This window comes from Delphinapterus leucas, chromosome 6 (assembly GCF_059928025.1).
Source record: "Delphinapterus leucas isolate spDelLeu-1000000601 "Yukka" chromosome 6, BTC_Dleu_Yukka2, whole genome shotgun sequence".
Lineage (NCBI taxonomy): Eukaryota > Metazoa > Chordata > Mammalia > Artiodactyla > Monodontidae > Delphinapterus > Delphinapterus leucas.
In genome coordinates this window covers 43270338-43297837 of record NC_143134.1, presented here as the reverse complement: position 1 = coordinate 43297837, position 27500 = coordinate 43270338, and the positions used below count along the sequence as shown (strand labels likewise).

Here is a 27500-nt window from a genome sequence, read left to right as displayed (position 1 = left end):
AATTACGTGAGATTCCAATTGAGCCCCTGAAAGCAAGAGTGACAAGATATACTAGCACCAAAAGTAGGCCCTAACCCTTCTTTTTGCACTCTCAAGCACAGGGATTGTCCAGTGGAACCTTCTGGGACACTCCAGTCCTGGGCAGTTCCTATAGCTGCTCTCAGCTGTACCTTCCTTCCTCAAGAGAGCTGGACAACTTGAGTGATGGGAGACGCTGTGGTGACAACAACGGACATGGAAATTGCCAGGTAAGACTTTGTTGCTCAAGTAACAGTCTAAGGTGGGTCAGGTTTAGGGTGAGGTGTAGGGTGCTCTGCATCACAGTCATTCAAGGATCTAAGTTGCTGGCAGGTATCGACATCCAGTGGCACATAAAGGCTCACACATGGTCCAGGGCTTAGAAGTGATACAGATCACTTCCCATTCAAATTCCAATGGCCAGAATTCAGGAATACGACCATACCTACGTACATGAGGGCTGGGAAATGTAGTCTAATTCTGTGCACAGCATAAAGAAGAAATGGTTTTGGAGATCCCCTGCCAGCCTCTGCCACAAGAAATTTGCAACAATGGGAGATTTAGAGTGAAATGTATATAATGCGTCCCTAGCCCTTCTGAGACAGGCATGGTCTCTTGGGGCAGACTTCCCTGAGAGGCAGCTTTCTAGCTATGATTCCTTGGACTTGTTAATAGTGTTTGGTTCACTTTACAGCTTATGTTCTAGCAAGATCATGCATGGAGTATCCAGCATTAAATAAGTGCAAAGCTGACTGACACTTCTCATTATAAATTAGCAAGTTGGTTTTGGCATAAATCAGTCTTGAGTGTACTTAGTGTGACCCTGTTGCTCATAGTTAAGCTGATCATCATCGCTGTGTATGTGCTGATCAGAAATGTCAAACTCATGACTATGGAGGTAAAAGCAACCTTGAGATTATTCTAACTCTCTACCTCCACATCAAACAAGAAATTCAACATTACAAGTGGTAAATAAATTGAGTGTGTAGCATTAAATATTCAATGCCAGAAGGCTCATTTAAAATAATTTGTGTAATTTATAGTCTCACACCAAAACCCGTGATACAATTACTTTTGGTGACTTTTAACCTGATTCTTTATGGCAAGTAGTAGATCTATGACTATAGGGCAGTAATCCTTCCCTATTTCACCTTGTCAATATTTTAGAGGAAACGAGCTGGAAGAATTGTTGAAAGAGGGCACCTAGCGGATGAGGCAAAGCCCTACAGATAGAGTGTCTAGAAAAGTCCTAGTTAACACCCATTGCTGTGACAGTCACTAAAAACACCCCCTTTCACTCTCAAAAAGAATCCCGGTTTGGACAATAAATTATACATAAACCCTTAGAACCAGGGAGTAGTACCTCTCTGTGGCCACCACTGTTCAGGGTCTGGTTTGCAGCTTTACAGAACCAGCACAGAACCAGCACAAGGGTTATCAGGACACTGAGGCTGATTGAGCATGGGAGCGAGCCGATTCACATCGAGGAAATGACAGGAGACTGATCCCTAAACCAGGATGCTGTGTTTTTAACTTATTGTAAAGAATATAACTGCCAGAGTGGAAACCAATGTTCGTTTGTCAGTACGTTCCCTCCCTTGAAGTGTAGTCTCTTTGGAAAGCTCAAAACCCTTGGAATTATCAAAATCATAATTCTTGTGGATGAGGAGATCAAGGTGAGCCATGTTAGCTGGAGGAACTACAGTAATTGGCAAGACAGGTTTCAGTACTTTGTATCTACACAAAGCATATCCTGTGTCCTACTAAGGGTTTTCCTTTGCAACCAGGAAAGTGGCTTGGGTTCTCTTTCCAAAGAGATATTTGGGGTCAGCATCAGCTACAGGTAAAGAAGAAGGATGTGTGGTTCCAAGCAATCCTCTGTTCTTTTCTAATATTATGTCCCAAGTTCCCTCACCCATCTACAAGGGCTGTCAGGGCCGATGTCAGTGGCAGACATCCTCTGATGCCTGAGGTTCAGCCAGGAGCAGCCTCCCTGACTCCTTCCTCGCTTGCAACACTGGAAGTGACAGATCTAAACAGTCTTGCGTGTACTTAGTGTGAATCCTGCACCACTCCCCATCTCACGCCCCACTTCCCCATAGACAACAGACACATGGCCAGAAGAGGATTAAAATCGGCTTTATTGATGAATTGAAGAGCACAGCTGGGATCTGAGGCCCAGGCGAGGTTTCTTTCATCCTCTCTGAAGTGGTGACAGCTGAGGGCAGTGGGTGGGGCTCACCAAACTTACCCACCCTGCCACAGACTGAGGCTGGAACGTGGAGAGCTGAGTCCTGGGTGGGCCCACCACGGGCAGGTCCTGCTGGGTCTGTTTACGGCATGGAGACTGGACGCCCAAAAGCAGGTCCAAGAGAAAGAGAGAGAGAGAGAGAGAGAAGCAGGAGGACAAGTAAGCAGGGTCCTTTAGCACATTATCTCCACCCAGTAGAGAAAGGCGGCCCCAAGAGTCTCAAGTTCATCAACCACAACCATCCCGACGTCACCCAGGTGGAAGCTTCTCCCCAGTCCTTTCCTTCCAAGCTGAAATGTAGTTAGGAGATCTTTATCCTAATCGGCTGAGCAAGGAGTGTATGAATAAGGAAAAGGGTTTCTCCCACGAGGTGAGGCTGGGTTAGGAGCCTGGGATGCTCAGTGAACAAGTGGCCAAAGGCCATTTTGTGAGAGCCTCCCAGTGTGCAGCCACTAACACAAACAGGTACTGGCTCGGGACTGGCTCCTGATACCTCACACCTGAACACTGACCACTGAATTCCTTTTCTTTCCTGTGCTCTGGAGCTCAGACCCCTGAGGACTGCTGAGGAAGAACTTGACAGACTTCTCCCACCCCTCAACCCCTAGATGGGTGAAATGGATGAAGGAGATCAAAAGGTACAAATTCCTAGTTTTAAGATGCATAAGTCCTGGGGATGTAATACACAGCTTGGTGACTCTGTTAACGATTCTGTATCGTATGTCTGCAAGTTACTAAGAGTCAGCAATCTTAAAAGTTCTCATCACAAGAAAAAAAAATTTAACTACGTGAGGTGATGGACATTGACTAAACTTATGGTAATCATTTTGCAATATATACGTATATCAAATCATTATGTTGTATACCTAAAAATAATATACTGGTATATGTCAATTATATCTCGATAAAACTGAAAAAAAAAAAAACTTGGCTAGGCCACCACAGCTAGGGTACAATTCAGCTGGACACCTATGGTGTTCCTGTAGTAAAGAGAGTCCCTTTTATTCCATTCAGAGTAACACCTTCTGATTTAACTGTCAGGTGTGGAGTTGTTAGCTTTGGGCCAAAGCAAAGTGGAGGTCCTTTTAGGCCATGCATGGAGGGGATGACAGGAGTAGAATAGCAAGATTCTTCCAGGGCCTGTGAACAGATAGAAGTTGAATGGCGAAGTTGCAGAGCTGAGTCTGAGGTAGCTCTCTTTGGCACAGGAAGGAACACCCCTTTTCTGGTTTTTTCTGTGCTTTTCTATTTTTTTCTATCTTGATGCCACTAATTAAACTACAGCTGTCTTTTATATTTGGGTGCATTTCTAGTGCACTCAGTAGTTTTCCTTTGAGCCTGAGTGACTTCTGTAAAGGAAGGGTTAATCCCATCCATTACCTGTGATTTTTTTTTTTTTTCCCATACTATCACCATTCAAGGGTGACCTCACTTCATGGTAGCAGATGGCACCTTTCTGTAGTTTCCAATGGACTATTTATACAACTTCACTTTGAATAAAACTAAATGATTGCAGAAACATTTTTCCCCAGAGTATTTTTTATTAGGGATTCCTGCCACCATATTAACATATAAAACAATCTGGATGTTGACACAGAAATGCAAATTTCACCATACAAAGGCTCCAATCACAGGTAACATGGCCCCCAACTCTCTAGTATTTCAATGAAATCAATTCATTTTGACTTCTTCCCAGAGTTGTCTTTATAAATAGTAGACAAACCACAAAATATATTCCAGATACATAACATTTTACAATATGTTCCAAGCACGGACAGAAATACACGATACTTCACCTACGTTTTTTTCATGATCCAACTTGCATTAGCACTAAAGACAAGATTGTGTGTGTATATGTATTTGCCATATGTGTGTGTGTATAAAACCACAAATGTACACAAATGGTAGTTTTCATGGAAAACTGAAACCTTTGAGACTGTGGGTTTTATCCACTATGATGTCTGAGAGGGAAAAGGAATAACATGTCACAAATTCCTCAACTGGAGAAAAACAACTATGTATGAAGGGCATATCAGTTGTGTGTATACAAATACACACGTATATACAGATTCATATATAAACACATATACCAATAATATGGAATATACATATACTCACACACTTGCTTTGAATTCTGTATCTTACTGTATTATATATTCTCCATCTTTGGAAGCAGTCTTTTCCTCATTTGATTCAGGCAACTGGTGACTGTCTTCTAAGAAAACTTAAGCAGATATTTCAAAAGACTCTGATTCTATCCCTACAAAATGGCATTTTGGGATCCAAGTTTTACTTTTGGTAGCTATTGTTTAAATTCTGCAGACCCTATCCTGTCAGCTCTTTCACTTAAAAACATTTCTATTCAATACTGAAGTTTTTGCCTAAGAGAAGGAGATGTTAGCTAGAAACGTTAAAATTATATATTTAATATTCCTTACTATAAATCTGCTTGGGTGGACTATGTGTGATACTTATTGTGTCAGTATTTTTCAATGTTTTATGATGGCTAATATATTAATTCCCTAGTTTAAAAATATTATTTAATATTAGTGTAAAATGGCAAGGGCTAGATGATTTGTTATGGTTAGAACTTCAAAGAAAATGATTTGAAGCATGATTAGAAGAGGGAACTAATTTTGTGCAGACTACACTGGAGTACCCTTATGTAAGAAAGTATGACTTTAAGTCATAAACAAGGGGGGAAAAATCTTCAGCTTCAAAGGAGGCCATTTGCAAACTTTCCAAATAACCTATAGAAAATATACTTCTACCTTGGTATCAAATTTCAGGTATCAAATATTCTTTATTAAAAAGCAAAGTCAATCACTCAGTGCATGAGAAAGAACACGCTGTAAACTTAATAGCAAATTATACTATAGTTTGCTCAACTGAAGGCTTCATGAGCTGACTTTTAAAACTTATTTACAAAATTAAATGTCTAATAAAGCACTTAGATCTCCATGAATGAGTAGGACTGGAATGGCCAATTTGGAGATTATGTTAATGATAGACTTGGAGTTAGGGAGAGATTATAGGCAGCCCAATCCCTTTGAAAATATTCCATGCCTTCATTTACAATCTATGGAGAAATCCCTATGCTCTATGCCCTAAATTCCATACTCTTTTCTTTCACAGTATTGGTAAGTACTGTGCATGGAAAGCCTCAGAGCCTTTCTGTCATGGATTTAATGGTATAAAGGAAGGTACTAGAGCATTTGTCCCACCTACTGTCTAGTTAGGGAGTCATTTCACTACTTCACCCAAGCTGAAATGGTATATTATCTAATGAGTTGAGTCCCTTCAACTTTCTTAATGAGAGCCCCAATTATGAATGAGTTAAAAATCTTAAGGAAACCAGGAAAGGAAAAGAGTATAATGACCGCCACAAAGAAAGATCATAGGCATTTATCAAAAAGCCAAAATCCATTCTCTTCACACTCTTTCTCACTCTTTTTCTCTCTTTCTCACACACACACACACACACACACACACACACACCTTTTAAAGTTTCTTCCACAGAATCTCAATGAATGGCATGAGGGACCAAAAAACGTGCCTTCAAGTTTCTCCACTTTTATTTAGATCCACTTAAACATATTCATGTCAACTTGGACAGTGAGTATACTGTTCTTTACATCATCCAATACCTTGCATCACCATCACTTTCATAAAATAGATCATTTGTCTACCATCACTTGCCTACCAGCCTCACCAGAACTCTTGTTTTGCAACTTACCAGTTGTCCAATTCCCATCTGCTTCCACTCTTGGGTTAATGTACAATAATATGCAATTAACTAGCATCTCCTTTAACTTTTTTTCCTTTAAAGTTTCACTTTATTTTAAAAACATTCTATTTCCAGAGCCAAAATATATGGACAGGATGCAAATGAAAGTAACAAATCATCTTGTCCAAATACTTTGAAAAATGGACCCTGTGTCCACTTGATGCTCTCAATTTCTATTTCCTCCAGTTCCATCATCCGTTCAGAAGCTTACTTTCTACAATGTTTTTCTACCTATTTTCTATCTCATATGCAGGTAACAACAAATTATGTTCAGCCAAAAATATTTTAAAAAACAAACCAGTGCCAAAACATTAAAAAATTCCTGACATACCCTTTGTGCATTAGTCTTACAATCTGTACACTTAAATAACTCCAGGAGGCTTCTTTTTTTTTTTTTTTGCTAAAAATTTACCAAAATATTTTGAACACATAAAAATATTTTAAAAAAACAAAAACAAAAGCCCAGCATAAATTTAGTTGTATAGGCATTGGTTAGAGAACATTGTTTTCACTAAGGATTATATTCAAAAAAGTTTCTCTTGGGTTTTTACTAAAACTCTGATTCTGAACCTTATAGCTTATAATGGTGTTAACTATTAAAAAAGGAGGAAATCTAATTCAGCTCAATTTATTATAATAGATAAAGAGTATGTCTGTACTATAATAAAAAATAAACATATTTTTGGTTATTTAGAGGCCATCTTCCTGACCTGTAACTAAAATAACTGTATTTGATTTAAACTTATTTACTTGCAGTGAATTATGGAAAGCTAACTTAAAGGTCTGAATAATCAGTTATGAGTAAAGAACACCTGTTGATGGTCCTGTGACCATTCAGAACAAGGCCTTTGCTGAAAAAAAAAGAAATCACTAGTATTGAATATAGCCCTTAGTCATATGAGATATGAGCTTTATGAGCAACCCAGCATGTAAAGAACGAGGTTGACTTTGCCAGCCACCCACTCCTTGAGAGGACAGTAGTATTCATAGTGAAACTGCTCAAACTCGGGCGTCTGGCGGATTTCACATAAGAAGGAGAGATCAATACCTGACTCCAAAAGGAGGAGGAGCAGGGGGAATACAAAGAGCAGCAGGCCCAGGCCCACCACAAGGAGCCGGGAAAAACTCTTGACCAGTGGGTTCACCCGAATATGGCCACTCAGAATGTCATAGCTCCATGACAAAGCTTGGTGAGCCTCCTTCAGCTCTTCTTCTTCGGCCATTAAAAAGGCGTTTTCATCTGCTTCTAGTTCCTCAAACGAATCTGTGTCTTCTTTTTCCAACTCCAGCCTAGATGGACAGTCAAAGAGCATGTCAATCTCATCATCATCAATGGGGGTAGGGAGCAGGCTGGCACTTGGGTTGTATGCCAGTTCAGAGATGGTCAAGGGCTCTTCTTTTATTTTATCTTCCTCTTCACTTGAGGGCTCTTCATACTCATGGGATTCCTTTACTGGTGAGCTGGAGGTCAAGGGGGCAGAAATGTCATCTTCTTTGGGCAATGGAACACCTGTAAAGAGACGTATTTTTCTTAATTTTAAATTTCAAGTTTTCTTCTTCCACAAAAATCTGTAAATGGAAATTAGGGAATCCATGAAATTGTTCTGTGGAATCCTGACTTTTAACAATCATTTTTAGTATAGATCCTATACCATAAGTTCTAAGGTCAACGTGTTAAACCCAAGATAACCAAAACAGCTCAAATGGTTGGCAGTATTTACAATATTTACATGTGCAATTATGGTCTGAAAACCCCCAACTTTGGTCATGTTTACAAGAACAAAATGACAAGAAATCACTATTATAATTTTGAGTAGTGTCTTTTGGAAGTCAACACTGTCATCCAATAAAGTATTGTAGTAAGATTAGTCTACTGTCTAATGGGATATTTTATTATGTTATGTATTTTTTCTAGTCTTCATTCTAGGCACAATTTTGTGGTTTCTCGTTTCATATAACTGCAATCATATCTGTATGAACAAATTCACATCTTGTTCCTTTAACATTTTAACTTAGACATTTTCTCTGTTGACATAAACTCCCACTGGCATTTATAATGGTTGCCAAATTTTCTACTTAGTTAATACAATAATAGTTGTCTATTGGCAAACATTTAGATTGCTTTACAGTTGTGAAAAAAGAATGCTGTGAGACATCTTTACATATACAGCCTTTATCACCACTTGTTTCAGCTCATTGGACAGATGTCTGAAAGAAAAATTGCTTGGTCAAAAGGTATGGACATTATTTCTTAACCTTTATTGGGGGAGAGGTATTTCTCAACCCTTCATTTTATAGATGGGAAACCCTTCAAATATCAGGCCTAAGGCCAGTTCTCCTAATTTTGAGTCTTGGGTTCTTAGTGGGAAAGGTAGAATCAAAGAAATGTTCCCTGGGAGGGATGTACAGTATAATACCAAATTGGTAGCCAAGTACATTAGGTAACTGTAAGCCTGATTTTAATGAATGCATTTCAGTATTTTCCTCTCTTCAAGATGTACAGGAAGTGATGTCACCAAGATGCCAACATCGGTTGTTCCTGACTTCTCTTCCCCTCACAGGAAGAACAACTAACAACCATTCACGGACAAGACACCACTGAGAAAATCCTAAAACGTGGAAGTGAGGCTGAAGTACCCTCCTGTACCACAGAGACCAAGACAGACTGCATTGGGAGGGTAAGAGGAATGGCTATGCTGATCACACTGCTTCTCCCCTAGGCTGGCACAACATCACACTGAGAGATCTCCTCAGAGACTCCAGTTCCTTCAGTGGGAAAAGAGAGCCAGGGGTGACATCCAGCTCCCCGCCTAGCATTGTGGGTCACTTCATGGGAGCCCTTACTTTGTGTATTTCACCCCCCAGTATCACAGGGGAATCTGTGGGGCTCAACCACTGGGAATTCATGATGGAGAAGGCGGGGGGGCTTCCAACAGTCAGCACTCAGATCATGGCAGACTGAGTTCCTACCTGCAGAGCCAAGTACTAGTCCCAACCAGTGGCTGTGCTCATATGCAGAATCTAGCTGGTGGTGTATCTAACCCGGGAAAGGACTGCCAGATTCAGATCCTCAGAGGAGGAGTTTTGACAGCCCTGAAGCCTGGTCTACTCACACCCAGGCAGAAGAACTGAGTCATAACCCCACCCACTGTGGATCCTAGATCCCTGTCCCTTCCAACCAGAAAGCCTGTTTGGGAAAATTTGGGAGTTACCTGAAGTGGGCTCTCCCAGTCCTACCCAGGCAGGAGGGCTGAGTCATAGCTCCATCTGACAGGAAGGGCTGGTAAGAACACCTGGAAGCTGCATTATCCAGCCACACTGGAGCTGAGAGGTGGGCAGGCAGAGCTGATTGCTTTTAGAGCAAAGCAAGTGGTCCAGTTTGGCCATGGAACTTGGGGCCTGGATCAGATTGATTGAAGACCACAAACAGAGTGGCCTAGGAGCGGCTTCTCCCACTGTGCCTAAATTAGCTTACGTAGGGAAACTAAGTCATAGCCTGACTCATTGCTAAATACAGCCTTCAGCTTATCTGACCAGGAAACCTTACCATGGCACACAGAAAGCTGTGTAGCCCATCCAACAGGCCTGCCTAACAGTGGCATTTGAACCAAAAGTATAGCCCATGGCTTCCCCTGTCTGCAGAGCAAAACTGGTAGTCTCACCTGACCAGGATATCCAGTAAACACTCTTGCCTGACTTGGGTCCCCAAACAATGAGCCATGCAGGCCCTGGGTCCCATCCTGCTGCCCTACCAGGGTAGGGAAGTTAATTCATAGCCCCATTTACTGCTGAGTATAGTTCCTAGTCCCAACCATCTAGTAAGCCTGACCAGAAAATCCAGACAAAAGAGCCTATACTATAGCCAGTTGGGCATGGAATGAAGCCCTCAGTCCTATCCAGCTGTTCTCAGCCAGTGGCACACACCCCCATCCACAATCTCAGAGCTTAAACAGTTGCCCCAAAATAGACTCTCATAGCAGGTCTCACCTGCCCAAGGATGCTAATAGCAGACACCAGAAACCCAAACTGAGCTGGCTGATGAATCCAAAGCAAATCTGCAAAATCTGGAAGAGGAGACCCTTTACTCAAATGCACAAATACCAGCGTAAGGAATCAAGGACCATGAAAAATCAGGTAAATATGACAACACTAAAGGAAACTAAAAAAGCACTAATAACCCTAAAGAAATGGAGATCTATGAACTGTCAAAGAATTCAGGAAAATCCTCTTAAAGAAGTTTAGTGAACTACAAGAACACATGACAACTAAACAAAATTAGGAAAGCAATGAATGAGCAAAATGAGAAGCTCAACAAAAAAACAAACCATTTTTAAAAACCAGAAATCCTAGAGCTGAAAAATATAATAAATGAAGAAATCAATAGAGATCTTCAAAAGAAGACTCAACCAGGCAGAAGAAAGAATCAGTGACCTGGAAGATAGGATATTTGAAATTATCCAGTCAGAGAAGCAAAAAGAAAAAAGAATGAAAAAAAGTGAAGCCAGCCCCAGCCCATAGGACTTAACAGGACACAATGAAAAGAAACAATATTAGTATTAAAGGAATTCCAAAAAGAGAAGAGAAAAAGGACAGAAAATATATTAAAGACAGTAATGGCTGAAAACGTCCCAAACCTGGGAAGAGAAATAGACATCAAGAGGCCCAAAGGATCCCAAATAGGTTGAACTCAAAAAGGGCTCTACTGAGACATAAATATAAATTGTCAAGAGTCAAAGACAAGAATTTTAAAACCAGCAAGAGAAAAGAGATAAGCTAATGTAAGGGTGTGCCCTTAAGACTACTGGCAGATTTCTCAACAGAAACTTTTCAGGCCAGAAGCTAATGGCATGACATATTCAAAATATTGAAAGAAAGAAACTGTCAACCAAGAATGCTATACCTGGCGAAGCTGTACTTCAGAAATGGAGGGATAAAGACTTTCCCAAACAAACAAAAACTGAAGGAATTCATCACCATTAGACCTACCTTACAAGAAATGCTAAAGGGAGTCTGTTAAGTGGAAAGGACACTAATTATCATCATAAAAAGTAAGAAGGCAGTATAAAACTCACTGGTAATATAGTCAAAGTTAGATTCTGTACGGTAATACTGGTGCACAATTCACTTACAAATCTAGTTTACAAGTTAAAAAACAAATGTAAAAATAACCATACCTAAAATAATCTGTTATTAGTTATACAATAACAAAAGCAAATTGTAATATCAATAACCTAAAATGTGAGGGGGAGGAGAAGTAAAAGTGTAAAACTCAGGAATTGTATTGAAGTTAAGTTGTTATTAGCTTAAACTGGAGTGTTACAATTTTAAGATATTTTTATGTAAGCTTCATGGTAACCACAAGGGAAAAACTTGTAGTAATTACAAAAGGAACATGATAAAGAAGTCAAAGCATACTGATACCACAAAACATCAAAATAAGAAACAGCACGGTAAGAAACAAGGAACAATGGATCTACAAAACAGCCAGACAGTAAGTAACAAAATGGCAATTGTAAGCCCCTTTTTTTAAATCAATAATTTAAACATAAATGGATTACATTTTCCAATCAAAAGACACAGAATGGCTGAATAAATTAAAAAACAAGATCCAATGATATGCTGCCTACAAGAAACTCACTTTAGACATAAAGACACACATAGACTGAGAGTGAAGGGATGGAAAACTATATTTCAAGCAAATGGCAAAAAAAAAAAAAGCAGAGGTAGCAATACTTACATCAGACAAAATACTTGATACGGGGCGGGGGGAAGGGTAAGGTGGGACAAAGAGAGAGTGGCATGGACATATATACACTACCAAATGTAAAACAGATAGCTAGTGGGAAGCAGCCGCATAGCACAGGGAGATCAGCTCAGTGCTTTGTGACTGCCTAGAGGGGTGGGATAGGGAGGGTGGGAAGGAGGGAGATGCAAGAGGGAAGAGATATGGGGCCATATGTATATGTATAACTGATTGACTTTGTTATAAAGCAGAAACTAACATGCCATTGTAAAGCAACTATACTCCACTAAAGATGTTTAAAAAAAAAAAAGACTGTAAACTAAAAATGGTAAAAATATACAAAGAAGGTAATGATAAAGGAGTCACTACATCAAAAAGATACAACAATTGTAAATATTTATGTGCCCAACATTGGTGCACCCAAATACATAAATCAAAATCTAACCCAGCTAAAAGGAGACATAAACAGCAATACAATAACAGTGGGGACTTTAATACTCCACTCACAACAATGAACAGATCATACAGAGAATCAATAAGGAAACAGCAGATTTCAGCAACACTGTAGACCAAATGGACCTAACAGACATATAGAGAACAGTCTATCTGACAACAGCAAAATACACATTCTTCTCAAGTGCATATGGAACATTTTCTAGGAAAGACCATATGTTAGGACATAAAATAAATCTTAGCAAATTTAAGAAGACTGAAATCATACTGAGTACCTTCTCTGACCACAATGGTGTGAAACTAGAAATCAATAAGAGAAAAACTGGAAAGTTCATGAATAATGGAAATTAAACAATCTCCTGAACATCCAATAGATTAAAGAAGAAATTAACAAGGAAATAAAGTATCTTGAGAAACAAAAATGGAGATACAACATACCAAAACTTATGTGATGCAGCAAAAGCAGTTCTAAGAGGGGACTTCATAGCAATAAATGCCTACGTTAAGAAGCAAGAACAATTAAAAAACCCTAACTCTATGCATTAAGGAACTAGAAAATGGTGGTCAAACTGAGCCCAAAGTTAGCAGAAGAAAGGAAAAACTAAAGAATAAAATAGAGAACAGGAAAATAGGAAAGATTAACCAAACTAAGAGTTGGTTCTTTGAAAAGATAAACAGAATTGACAAAATTTAAGCTAGACTAACCAAGGAAAAAAGAGAGGACCCAAATTAACAAAATTATAAATGAAAAAGGAAACATTACAACTGATACCACAGAAATACAAAGGATCATAAAAGGCTACTATGAACAAATATACACCAACAAACTGGACAACCTAGAGAAAATGGAAAAATTCTCAGAAACATACAAACTACCAAGACTGAAACAAGAAGAAATAAAAAGTCTGAATCAACTAATTACTAGTAAGGAGATTGAATTGGTAATCAAAAATCTCTCAGTGAAGAAAAGCCAAGGACAAGATGGCTTCACTGGTGAATTTTAAAGAATTAACACCAATCCTTCTCAACCCTTCCAAAAATATCAAAGTGGAGGGACACTCCCAGTCTTATTTTGTGAGGCCAGCATTACCCTGATACCAAAGCCAGAAAGGACACTATTAGAAAACTACAGACCAACATGCCTGATGAATACAGATGCAGAAATTCTTAATAATAGAAAACTGAATCCAGCAGCACATTAAAAGAATCATTTACTAGACTTCCGGGAAGATGGCAGAAGAGTAAGACGCGGAGATCACCTTCCTCCCCACAGGTACACCAGAAATACATCTACACGTGGAACAACTCCTACAGAACACCTACTGAACGCTGGCAGAAGACCGCACACCTCCCAGAAGCCGTGTGGATGAAAGGCTCTTGGCGCTGCAGCCAGGAGTCAGTGCTGTGCCTCTGACATGGGAGAACCAACTTCAGGACACTGGTCCACAAGAGACCTCCCAGCTCCACATAATAGCAAACAAAGAAAATCTCCCAGAGATCTCCACCTCAACACCAGTACCCAGCTTCACTCAACGACCAGCAAGCTACAGTGCTGGACATCCTATGCCAAACAACTAGCAAGACAGGAACACAACACCACCCATTAGCAGAGAGGCTGCCCAAAATCATAATAAGTCCACAGACACCCCAAAACACACCACCAGACGTGCACCTGCCCACCAGAAAGACAAGATCCAGCCTCATCCACCAGAACACAGGCACTAGTCCCCTCCACCAGGAAGCCTACACAACCCACTGAACCAACCTTAGCCACTGGGGACAGACACCAAAAACAACGGAAACTACGAACCTGCAGCCTGCAAAAAGGAGACCCCAGACACAGGAAAGATAAGCAAAATGAGAAGACAGAAAAACACACAGCAGATGAAGGAGCAAGATGATAAAAACGCACCAGACCTAACAAATGAAGAGGAAATAGGCAGTCTACCTGAAAAAGAATTCAGAATAATGATAGTAAAGATGATCCAAAATCTTGGAAATAGAATAGACAAAATGCAAGAAACATTTAACAAGGACCTAGACGAACTAAAGATGAAACAAACAATGATGAACAACACAATAAATGAAATGAAAAATACTCTGGATGTGATCAATAGCAGAATAACTGAGGCAGAAGAGCAGATAAGTGACCTGGAAGATAAAATAGTGGAAATAACTACTGCAGAGCAGAATAAAGAAAAAAGAATGAAAAGAACTGAGGACAGTCTCAGAGACCTCTGGGACAACATTAAACACACCAACATTCGAATTATAGGGGTTCCAGAAGAAGAAGAGAAAAAGAAAGGGACTGAGAAAATATTTGAAGAGATTATAGTTGAAAACTTCCCTAATATGGGAAAGGAAATAGTTAATCAAGTCCAGGAAGCACAGAGAGTCCCATACAGGATAAATCCAAGGAGAAATACGCCAAGACACATATTAATAAAACTGTCAAAAATTAAATACCAAGAAAACATATTAAAAACAGCAAGGGAGAAACAACAAATAACACACAAGGGAATCCCCATAAGGTTAACAGCTGATCTTTCAGCAGAAACTCTGCAAGCCAGAAGGGACTGGCAGGACATATTTAAAGTTAAAGTACCCTGCAACCAAGATTACTCTACCAGCAACGATCTCATTCAGATTTGATGGAGAAATTAAAACCTTTACAGACAAGCAAAAGCTGAGAGAGTTCAGCACCACCAAACCAGCTCTACAACAACTGCTAAAGGAACTTCTCTAGGCAAGAAACACAAGAGACGGAAAAGACATACAATAACGAACCCAAAACAATTAAGAAAATGGGTATAGGAACATACATATCGATAATTACCTTAAATGTAAATGGACTAAATGCTCCCACCAAAAGACACAGATTGGCTGAATGGATACAAAAACAAGACCCATATATTTGCTGTCTTCAAGAGACCCACTTCAGACCTAAAGACACATACACGAGGAAAGTAAGGGGATGCAAAAAGATATTTCATGCAAATGGAAACCAAAAGAAAGCTGGAGTAGCAATTCTCATATCAGACAAAATAGACTTTAAAATAAAGACCATTAGAAGAGACAAGGACACTACATAATGATCAAGGGATCGATCCAAGAAGAAGATATAACAATTGTAAATATTTATGCACCCAACATAGGAGCACCTCAATACATAAGGCAAATACTAACAGCTATAAAAGGGGAGATCGACAGTAACACATTCATAGTAGGGGACTTTAACACCCCACTTTCACCAATGGACAGATCATCCAAAATGAAAATAAATAAGGAAACACAAGCTTTAAATGATACATTAAACAAGATGGACTTAATTGATATTTAAAGGACACTCCATCCAAAAGCAACAGAATACACATTTTTCTCACGTGCTCATGGAACATTCTGCAGGATAGATCATATCTTTGGTCACAAATCAAGCCTTGGCAAATTTAAGCAAATTGAAATTGTATCGAGTACCTTTTCCGACCACAACGCTATGAGACTAGGTATGAATTACAGGAAAAGTTCTGTAAAAAATACAAACACATGGAGGCTAAACAATACACTACTTAATAACGAAGTGATCACTGAAGAAATCAAAGAGGAAATTAAAAAGTACCTAGAAACAAATGACAATGAAAACACGACGACCCCAAACCTATGGGATGCAGCAAAAGCATTTCTAAGAGGGAAGTTTATAGCAATACAATCCTACCTTAAGAAACAGGAAACATCTCAAATAAACAACCTAACCTTACACCTAAAGCAATCAGAGAAAGAAGAACAAAAAAACCCCAAAGTTAGCAGAAGGAAAGAAATCATAAAGATCAGATCAGAAATAAATGAAAAAGAAATGAAGGAAACAATAGCAAAGATCAATAAAACTAACAGCTGGTTCTTTGAGAAGATAAACAAAATTGATAAACCATTAGCCAGACTCGTCAAGAAAAAAAGGGAGAAGACTCAAATCAATAGAATTAGAAATGAAAAAGGAGAAGTAACAACTGACACTGCAGAAATACAAAAGATCATGAGAGATTACTACAAGCAGCTCTATGCCAATAAAATGGATAACCTGGAAGAAATGGACAAATTCTTAGAAAGGCACAACCTGCCAAGACTGAATCAGGAAGAAATAGAAAATATGAATAGACCAATCAAAAGCACTGAAATTGAAACTGTGATTAAAACTCTTCCAACAAACAAAAGCCCAGGACCAGAAGGCTTCACAGGCGAATTCTATCAAACATTTAGAGAAGAGCTAACACCTATCCTTCTCAAACTCTTCCAAAATATAGCAGAGAGGGGAACACTCCCAAACTCATTCTACAAGGCCATCATCACCCTGATACCAAAACCAGACAAGGATGTCACAAAAACGGATCATACACCATGATCAAGTGGGGTTTATTCCAGGAATGTAAGGATTCTTCAATATACGCAAAGCAATCAACGTGATACACCATATTAACAAATTGAAGGAGAAAAACCGGATGATCATCTCAATAGATGCAGAGAAAGCTTTCGACAAAATTCAACGCCCATTTATGATAAAAACCCTGCAGAAAGTAGGCACAGGGGGAACTTTCCTCAACATAATAAAGGCCATATATGACAAACCCACAGCCAACATCGTCCTCAATGGTGAAAAACTGAAAGCATTTCCACTAAGATCAGGAACAAGACAAGGTTGCCCACTCTCACCACTCTTATTCAACATAGTTTTGCAAGTTTTAGCCACAGCAATTGAGAGAAAAAGAAATAAAAGGAATTCATATTGGAAAAGAAGAAGTATAACTGTCACTGTTTGCAGATGACATGATACTATCCATAGAGAATCCTAAAGATGCTACCAGAAAACTACTAGAGCTAATCAATGAATTTGGTAAAGTAGCAGGATACAAAATTAATGCACAGAAATCTCCTGTATTCCTATACCCTAATGATGAAAAATATGGAAGTGAAATAAAAAAAAAACACTCCCATTTACCATTGCAACGAAAAGAATAAAAATATCTAGGAATAAACCTACCTAGGAGACAAAAGACCTGTGTGCAGAAAATTATAAGACAGTGATGAAAGAAATTAAAGATGATACAAATAGATGGAGAGATATACCATGTTCTTGGATTGGAAGAATCAACATTGTGAAAGTGACTCTACTACCCAAAGCAATCTACAGATTCAATGCAATCCCTATCAAACTACCACTGGCATTTTTCACAGAACTGGAACAAAAAATTTCACAATTTGTATGGAAACGCAAAAGACCCCGAATAGCCAAAGCAATCTTGAGAACGAAAAGCGGAGCTGGAGGAATCAGGCTCCCTGCCTTCAGACTATACTACAAAGCTACAGTAATCAAGACAGTATGGTGCTGGCACAAAAACAGAAATATAGATGAATGCAACAGCATAGAAAGCCCAGAGATAAACCCACGCACATATGGTCAACTTATCTTTGATAAAGGTGGCAGGAATGTACAGTGGAGAAAGGACAGCCTCTTCAATAAGTGCTGCTGGGAAAACTGGACAGGTACAAGTACGTGTATGAGATTCGATCACTCCCGAACACCATACACAAAAATAAGCTCAAAATGGACTAAAGACCTAAATGTAAGGCCAGAAACTATCAAACTCTTAGAGGAAAACATAGGCAGAACACTCTATGACATAAATCACAGCAAGATCCTTTTTGACCCACCTCCTAGAGAAATGGAAATAAAAACAAAAACAAATGGGACCTAATGAAACTTCAAAGCTTTTGCACAGCAAAGGAAACCATAAACAAGATGAAAAGACAACGCTCAGAATGGGAGAAAATATTTGCAAATGAAGCAACTGACAAAGGATGAATCTCCAAAATTTATAAGTAGCTTATGCAGCGTAATAACAGAAAGACAAACAACCCAATCCTAAAATGGGCAGAAGACCTAAATAGACATTTCTCCAAAGATATACAGACAGCCAGCAAACACATGAAAGAATGCTCAACATCACTAATCATTAGAGAAATGCAAATCAAAACTACAATGAGATATCATCTCACACCAGTCAGAATGGCCATCATCAAAAAATCTATAAACAATAAATGCTGAGAGGGTGTGGAGAAAAGGGAACCCTCCTGCACTGTTGGTGGGAATGTAAATTGATACAGCCACTGTGGAGAACAGTATGGAAGTTCCTTAAAAAACTACAAATAGAACTACCATATGACCCAGCATTCCCACTACTGGGCATACCCTGAAAAAACCAAAATTCAAAAAGAGTCATGTACCAAAATGTTCATTGCAGTTCTCTTTACGATAGCCCGGAGATGAAGACAACCTAAGTGTCCATCATTGGATGAATGGATAAAGAAGATGTGGCACATATATACAATGGAATATTACTCAGCTATAAAAAGAAACAAAATTGAGTTATTTGTAGTGAGGTGGATAGACCTAGAGTCTGTCATACCGAGTGAAGTAAGTCAGAAAGAGAGAGACAAATACCGTATGCTAACACACATATATGGAATTTAAGGAAAAAAAATGTCATGAAGAACCTAGGGGTGAAGCAGGAATAAAGACACAGACCTACTAGAGAGTAGAGAATATGGGGAGGGGGAAGGGTGAGCTGTGAGCTGTGACAAAGCGAGAGAGAGGCATGGACATATATACACTACCAAACGTACTGTAGATAGCTAGTGGGAAGCAGCCACGTAGCACAGGGAGATCAGCTCAGTGCTTTGTGACCACCTGGAGGGGTGGGATAGGGAGTGTGGGAGGGAGGGAGACCCAAGAGGGAAGATATATGGGAACATATGTATATATATAGCTGATTCATTTTGTTGTATAGCAGAAACTAACATAGCATTGTAAAGCAATTATACTCCAATAAAGGTGTTAAAAAAAAAAAGAATCATTTACTGTGATCAAGTGGGATTTAGAGCTGGCATGCAAGGATGGTTCAACATACACAAATTAATGTGATATATCAAAGCAACAGAATGAAAGAAAAAAATCATATGATCATCTTAATAGATGCAGAAAAAGCTTTTGACAAAATTCTACATCCATTTGATAAAAACTCAACACATTAGCTATAGAAGGAATGTACCTCAACACAATAAAGGCCATATATGATAAGCCCATGGCTCACATCATACTCAATGGTGAAAGATTGAAAGCTTTTCCTCTAAGATTAGGAACAAGACAAGGGTGCTCACTCTCACCACTCCTGTTCAACATAGTACTGGAAGTCCTGGCCAGAGCAGTCAGGCAAGAAACATAAATAAAAGGCATCCTAACCGGAAAGGAAGAAGTAAAATTATCTCTATTTGCAGGTGACATGTTTTTATACATGGAAAATCCTAAAGACTCCACCAAAAGACTATTGGAGCTAACTGCCAAATTCAGTGAAGTTGCAGTATACAAATTTAACATAGAAAAATCAGTAGTGTTTGTATACAGTAACAACAAATTATCTGAAAAAAAAAGATCTCTTTTACAACAGCATCAAAAACAATAAAATATTTAGGGATAAACCTAGCCAAGGAGGTGAAAGATCTCTACTCTGAAAATTATAAGACACTGGTGAAAGAAATTGAAGAACACACAAATGAATGGAAAGGTATCCCATGTTCATGATTAGAAGAATTAATATTGTTAAAATGTCAATACTACCAAAAGCCATTTATAGATTCAATGCAATCCCTTCAAGATTCCAATGAAATTTTTTTACAGAAGTAGAAAAAAAAATCCTGAAATTTATATGGAACCACAAAAGACCCCAAATAGTCAAAGCAATTCTGAGAAAGAAGAACAAAGCAGGAGGATATTCACATGTGAAAGACTGAAACTAGACCCCAAACTTCCACTACTCACAAAAATTAACTTGCAGTGGATTAAAGACTTAAATGTAGAACCTGAAACCATGAAACTCCTAGAAGAAAACATAGGAAAAAAAGCTCCTTGACATAGGTCTTGGCAATGATTTTCTGGCTATGATCCCTAAAGCACAAGCAACCAAATCAAAAACAAGTGGGACTACATTAAACTAAAAAGCTCCTGCAAGCAAAAGAAGCAAACAACAAAGTGAAAACCTATGGAATGGGAAAAAAATTTCCAAGCCGTATCTGAGTAGGGGTTAATATCCAAAATATATAAAGAACTCACACAACTCAATAGCAAAAAAAAACACCTCCAAATACTTCAATTTTAAAATGGGGAAAAGGCCTGAATAGACATTTTTCTTCTCAACAGGATAAATGAAAGGCCAACAGGTACACAAAACTAGGCTCAACATCACTAGTCATTAGAGAAATGCAAATGAAAACCACAGTGACATATCATTTCATGCCTTTTAGAATGGTCATCATCTAAAAGACAAAACAAATAAATAAAAAGACAGCTACATGTAAAAGAATGAAATTAGAACACTCCCTAACACCATATACAAAAATAAACTCAAAATGGATTAAAGACCTAAATGTAAGGCCAGACACTATCAAACTCTTAGAGGAAAACATAGGCAGAACACTCTATGACATAAATCACAGCAAGATCCTTTTTGACCCACCTCCTAGGGAAATGGAAATAAAAACAAAAATAAACAAATGGGACCTAATGAAACTTAAAAGCTTTTGAACAGCAAAGGAAACCATAAACAAGATGAAAAGACAACCCTCAGAATGGGAGAAGATATTTGCAAATGAAGTAACTGACAAAGGATTAATCTCCAAAATTTACAAGCAGCTCATGCAGCTCAATAACAAAAAAACAACCCAATCCAAAAATGGGCAGACGACCTAAATACACATTTCTCCAAAGAAGATATACAGATTGCCAACAAACACATGAAAGAATGCTCAACATCATTAATCATTAGAGAAATACAAATCAAAACTACAATTAGATATCATCTCACACTGGTCAGAATGGCCATCATCAAAAAATCTAGAAACAATAAATGCTGGAGAGGGTGTGGAGAAAAGGGAACCCTCTTGCACTGTTGGTGGGAATCTAAATTCATACAGCCACTATGGAGAACAGTATGGAGGTTCCTTAAAAAACTACAAATAGAACTACCATACAACCCAGCAATCCCACTACTGGGCATATACCCCGAGAAAACCATAATTCTAAAAGAGTCATGTACCAAAATGTTCATTATAGCTCTATTTACAATACCCAGGACATGGAAGCAACCTAAGTGTCCATCAACAGATGAATGGATAAAGAAGATGTGGCACATATATACAGTGGAATATTACTCAGCCATAAAAAGAAACAAAATTGGGTTATTTGTAGTGAGGTGGATGGACCTAGAGTTTGTCATACAGAGTGAAGTAAGTCAGAAAGAGAAAAACGAATACCATACGCTAACACATATATATGGAATCTAAAAAAAAAAGAAAATGGTCATGAAGAACCTAGGGGCAAGACAGGAATAAAGACACAGACCTACTAGAGAATAGACCTAAGGATACGAGGAGGGGGAAGGGTAAGCTGGAACGAAGTGAGAGAGTGGCATGGACATATATACACTACCAAACGTAAAATAGATAGCTAGTGGGAAGCAGCCGCATTGCACAGGGAGGTCAGCTTGGTGCTTTGTGACCACCTAGAGGGGTGGGATTGGGAGGGAGGGAGACGCAAGAGGGAAGAGATATGGGGACATATGTATATGTATAACTGATTCACTTTGTTATAAAGCAGAAACTAACATACTATTGTAAAGCAATTATACTCCAGTAGAGATGTTAAAAAAAAAAAAAAGATAACAAATGCTGGTAAGGATGTGGAGAAAAGGGAACCCTGGTGCACTCTTGGCAGGATTATAAACTGGTACAGGCACTACAGAAAACAGTATGGAGGTTCCTCAAAAAGTTAAAAGTTAAAAATTTTGCACTACCATATGAATCAGAAGTTCCACTTCTGAGAATATATTGAAAGGAAACAAAAACTAACTTGAAAAGATATCTGCACCCCTATGTTCATAGCAGTATTATTTACAATAGTCAAGACATGGAAACAGCCTCAGTGTCCATTCATCTGTGAATACATGTATATATACACAAAGAACACACACACACCAGAATATTATTCAGCCACCAAAAAATGAGAAAATCCCGCCATTTGCGACAACATGGATGGACGTGGAAGGCATTATGCTAAATGATATAAGTCAGGTAGAGAAAGACAAACACTGTATGATCTCACTTATATGTGGAATCTAATTCTTTTTTAAAACTCATAGAAAAAGGAATCAGATTTGTGGTTACCAGAGACAGGGAGTGGCGAGAGGGAGAATTAGAGGAAGGGAGTTAAAAGGTACAAGCTTCCAGTTATAAATAGGTATAAGGAATATAATGTACAACATGGTAACTATAGTTAATACTGCTATATGATATATATGGAAGTTAAGAGAGTAGATGCCAAGAGTCCATATCACAAGGAAAAGTTTTTTTCTTTTTGTTTCATTTATATGAGATAATGGATGCTAACTAAAGGTAGTGCAGTAATCATTTCACAACATTTGTAAGTCAAGCCATTATGCTGTATACCTTAAACTTATACAGTGATGTATGTCTATTATATCTCAATAAAACTGGGGGAAAATGATGTGCAGGACTGAATTACTGGTTTTATCTTTTAAATATCAACAGATTCTTCCTAATAGCTCTGGTATGACAGTCCTGAGCAGCCTAAATGAAAGATACCATAAAACATGCAAGCAAAATACAAAGGGCCAACAAGCACATGAAAAGAAGCTCCACATCATTAGTTGTTACCACAATAAGATAGCACTTCACACCCACTAGAATGGCTATAATTTTTTTAAATAGATCTTTACTGGAGTGTAATTGCTTCACAATACTGTGTTAGTTTCTGTTGCACAACAAAGCGAATCAGCCATATGCATACACATGTCGCCATGTCCCCTCCTTCGAGCCTCCCTCCCATCCTCCCTATCCCACCCCTCTAGGTCATCGCAGAGCACAGAGCTGATCTCCCTGTGCTATGCGGCTGCTTCCCACCAGCCAACTATTTCACATTTGGTAGCGTATATATGTCGATGCCACTCTCACTTTGCCCCAGCTTCGCCCTCCAACCCCATGTCCTCAAGTCCATTCTCTATGTCTACCTCTTTATTCCTGCCTTGCAACCTGGTTCATCAGTACCACGGTTTTCTGTTTTTGTTTTTGCTTTTATGATTCCGTAAGGAGGCAAGAACGTACAATAGAGAAAAGACAGCCTCTTCAATAAGTGGTGCTGGGGAAACTGGACAGCTACATGTAAAAGAATGAAATTAGAACACTTCCTAACACCATACACAAAAAATAAACTCCAAATGTTTTAAAGACCTAAATGTAAGACCAGACACTATAAAACTCTTAGAGGAAAACACTTTTTGACATAAACCACAGCTATAATTTTTAAAACCTGAACATAACAAGTGTTGGTTAAGGGTGAGGAGAAATTGGAACCCTTGAACATTGCTGATAGGATTTTAAAATGGTTCAGCTGCTACAGAAAACAGTTGGCAGTTCCTCAAGTCAAACAGAATTACTATATGATCCAGCACTTCTACTCCAAGGTATATACTCCAAAGAATTAAAAACAAGTACTCAGACAAATACTTGTACAAAAATGTTCAAAGCAGCAGTAATCCAATAGTAAAAAGTTGGAAACAACCCAAACGTCCATAAACGGATGACTAGATAAAATGTGGTTTATCCATATAATAATATTATTCAATCATTATAGACATGACACAACATGGATGAATGTCAAAACCATGCTGAGTGAAAGTAGACAGACACAGAAGCTTATATAACATATGATTCCATTTATCTCCATATGAAGTATCCAGAACAGGTAAATTCATAGAGACAGGAAGCATACTGGTGGTTGCCAGGGGCTGAGGGAGGAAATGAATGGGGAGTGTCTGCTTAACGGGTACCAGGTTTCCTTTTAGGGTGATGAAAATGTTTTGGAACTAGAGAGAGGTGTTAGTTGCAAAGCCGTGAATGTACTAAATGGTACTATATTTTTCATGTTAAAATGGTTGATTTTATGTTATGAACTTCACTTCAATAAAAATTTTTTAAAAATAAATGCAAGCTGTAATTTTTCTACCACCATATAATACTCCATGAAACCTGAAGGGAGAAAATGTTCACAGTGTAAGGAAAGATGACAAGAGTTATGACTTTCTGGAACACTACATCTTTACATATCTCGTATTCCATATCCCCAAGAAGAAAGGTCATTTTACTCTCCTCTTTGGGAAAGCAGTGAAAGCGACATATTGTCTATGAGTGGCATAACTGCTCTGGAAAGACCACTCCCAGCCCCTTTGGCTATTTTCACCGTCCTGTGGTCACAAAGATCTTCCATGCTCTTTGTTCTTACCTAACAGCATTTTCTCATGTAAATGGCCTTAACTCCTTAAGTCTCCTTTTCCTAATACGCAACCTATTCTCCCTCTGCCTTCTGTTTTCCATATCCTTCTCCTATAATAAGAGGTAAAGGGAAACCTCAAGTTTCCAAACTGCAGTATTTTGTTGACGGCAGCTCCATTCTTCCAGTTGCTCAGACCAAAAACCTTCACTTTCCTCTGTTCACTCTCACTATGGACCCATCAGCAACTTCTATGTCTCTACCTTCAAAGCACACTCAGAATCGGACCACTTCCTACTATGTCCACCGCTACCAACCTGGTCTAAGCCTCCGTCTTTCTCACTTACATTACTGCAGCAGCATCTCATCTGGTCCCCCTGCTCTAGCCCTTGCCTATGTAAGGGTCATTGTCAACACAGCAGCTGGAGTCCTCCTTTGAAAACATAACATGGATCATGCCACTCATCTGCTCAATGTCCGCTAGCGGTTTTTCATCTTCCTCAGAGTATAAACCAAGTCCTTGCAGGGATGTCTACTCTCCTAACCTCTCTGACCTTCTTCTGCTAGGACCCTCCCCCTTGTTCATGCCACTCCAGCCACAGAAGCCTGGCTGTCCCTCAAACATGCCAGTTAAGCTCTCTCTTGCTGTTCTCTCTGCTTGGAGCACTCTGCCTTCAGACAGTTTCACACTCTGTCCCTCTTTGCAGGTTGTTAAACAAATGTCACCTTCTCAGTTACATTATGTAAAATTTCAGCCCATCTCCCCAGTACTCCCTATCCCCCTTCCCAAATTTATTTTTCTTCTGAGAAATCCAGGATCTAAGAAGGAAAAATAGAGCGCTAGCAAGGTGAAATAGTGGCTTCTGGGAGAGACATAATCATGGTCATTAATTCAGGGTCACAAAAGCGAGTGCCTCTACAGGCCAGGCAGGTGCCTGATGTGAATGAGTGCAGGCCAGGTATGGGACAGTAGGGAGTGGTGGTGACCGGGGAAAACTGACCATATTGAGCTCCATCTGAAAGCTTTAAAATTCAAATTAAAAAAAATAATCTGTGCAGTCCATACAAAAAGAGCCTGTGGGTATTTTTAGGCCTATAGGCTGCTAGTCTACAAATGCTACTAGATAAATGCTGAGATAAAATCAGCTAGATTACTGATGTTTCAAAGTCGCCCAAGTATTCCAGTACTTGGATCTCAACAACAGAAGTATTCTCTTATGTTTCTGGAAAGGAGGAGTTAGGCAGGGAAATAAATGCTTTCTTCCCTGTCATAGTTTTTCTAACCACTAGCATTAGATGTGCTGGAGTTTCATAATACTTTTCCCCTCATCTCTAGGCTCAAATTTTTAGTGGGATAGAGTGGAAAGTAGACCAGACAAAGGCTGGACAACCCAGTTCTGCCACTTATGAGACTTTAGTTCTTAATAACTTCCATCGACCAATTTATGAATAAAGAAGATGCGGTACGTATATACAATGGAATATTACTCAGCCGTGTAAAAGAATATTACTCAGCCATAACGCCATTTGTAGCAACATGGATGGACCTAGAGATTATCTTACTAAGTGAGGTAAGGGAGACAGAGAAAGACAAATATCATATGATATGGCTTATATGTGAAATCTAAAAAAAATGATACAAATGAACTTATTTACAAAACAGAAACAGACTCACAGACTTCAAAAATAAACTTATGGTTACCAGAGGGGGAAGGAGGGGGGAAGGGATAAATTAGGAGTTTGGGATTAGCAGATACAAACTACTATATATAAAATAGATAAACAACAAGGATCTACTGTACAGCACAGGAAACTCTGCTTAATATTCTATAATAACCTATACGGGAAAAGAATCTGAAAAAGAATAGATATATGTATAACTGAATCACTTTGCTATACACCTGAAACTAACACAACATTGTAAATCAACTATACCCTGATATAAAATAAAAATTAAAAAAACATTCTTGGAGCTCAGCTTGCTTAACAACAACACAGGAGTGACACCTACCTCATAAGCCTGGGGTGAGGGTTAAACAAAATTATTTTTTGTTTATGGATGCATAAGTGCTGTCTGTATCCAAAAAAAGCTATAGGAATTATATGTTACTATCTTACCAAAGAAAATTAGGCTACATTGGCCTATTTCTAAGCAATATGTACATACAATCTATTGACAAGCAATATCATTTTACCAACACAGATTAGTTTTCTAACAAGTCCACTACTACAGAGTACAAGGGAAATTATATTATAGTTGGTTATCCATATTTTCTTAATTTTCTTTATGTGATAGATGCTTAAAGTTTCCTACATGCCTTTTCTGATGAACTGGACAAGAATGTCCAAAGAGACCAGAAATGTTAAATTAGTGAGACAATCTACACTGTTTCATTAAATTTATTTTACTTCATCAGTACATGAGAAGCCTCCTAAATGTATTCACAAAGCTCAATGGCTAAAAACGTTTTTTAGAAGTGATGTGACAATGCTTAAGGAAAAGGAAATAGCTTTCAAATTTCTATAATTATTCAGCCCAATTAAAATTATATAATAGCTGAAAGTTTCTGACACATAGGAAATAATGTTAACTTATATTTTAGTAAATATAACTATTTTTATACCATTATTATCATTATTCAACTTGAAGAAATACTTCATGAAGTGAAATAGCGAGAATCAAACGATGCTGAAGGAAAAGACTGGCCACTGATGATGGACAGGCTGTGTGCCTGCTATGTACAGTCAAGCAGGTTGTGCACTGCTCATTCCAGGCTTTGGCAAATGGCATCACTGGTCACCACCATTCAGGTTCCCTCTGTGGCACCCCAAGTCACTCTGTGCTGGTACCCAACTATGGAAT

General features: G+C 38.7%; 1 protein-coding gene across 1 annotated transcript in view; it reads right to left on the bottom strand.

Moving 5' to 3' along the window:
- Nucleotides 1–3323: 3323 nt before the first annotated feature.
- Nucleotides 3324–27500, bottom strand: part of FRMD3 (FERM domain containing 3) — a 312589-nt gene continuing 288412 nt past the window's right edge. The window contains exon 14 of the mRNA XM_022558882.2: nucleotides 3324–7566. Within this exon, the coding sequence (XP_022414590.1) occupies nucleotides 6968–7566 (599 nt within the window). The 3' untranslated portion in view covers nucleotides 3324–6967. The remainder of the gene's footprint in view (nucleotides 7567–27500) is intronic.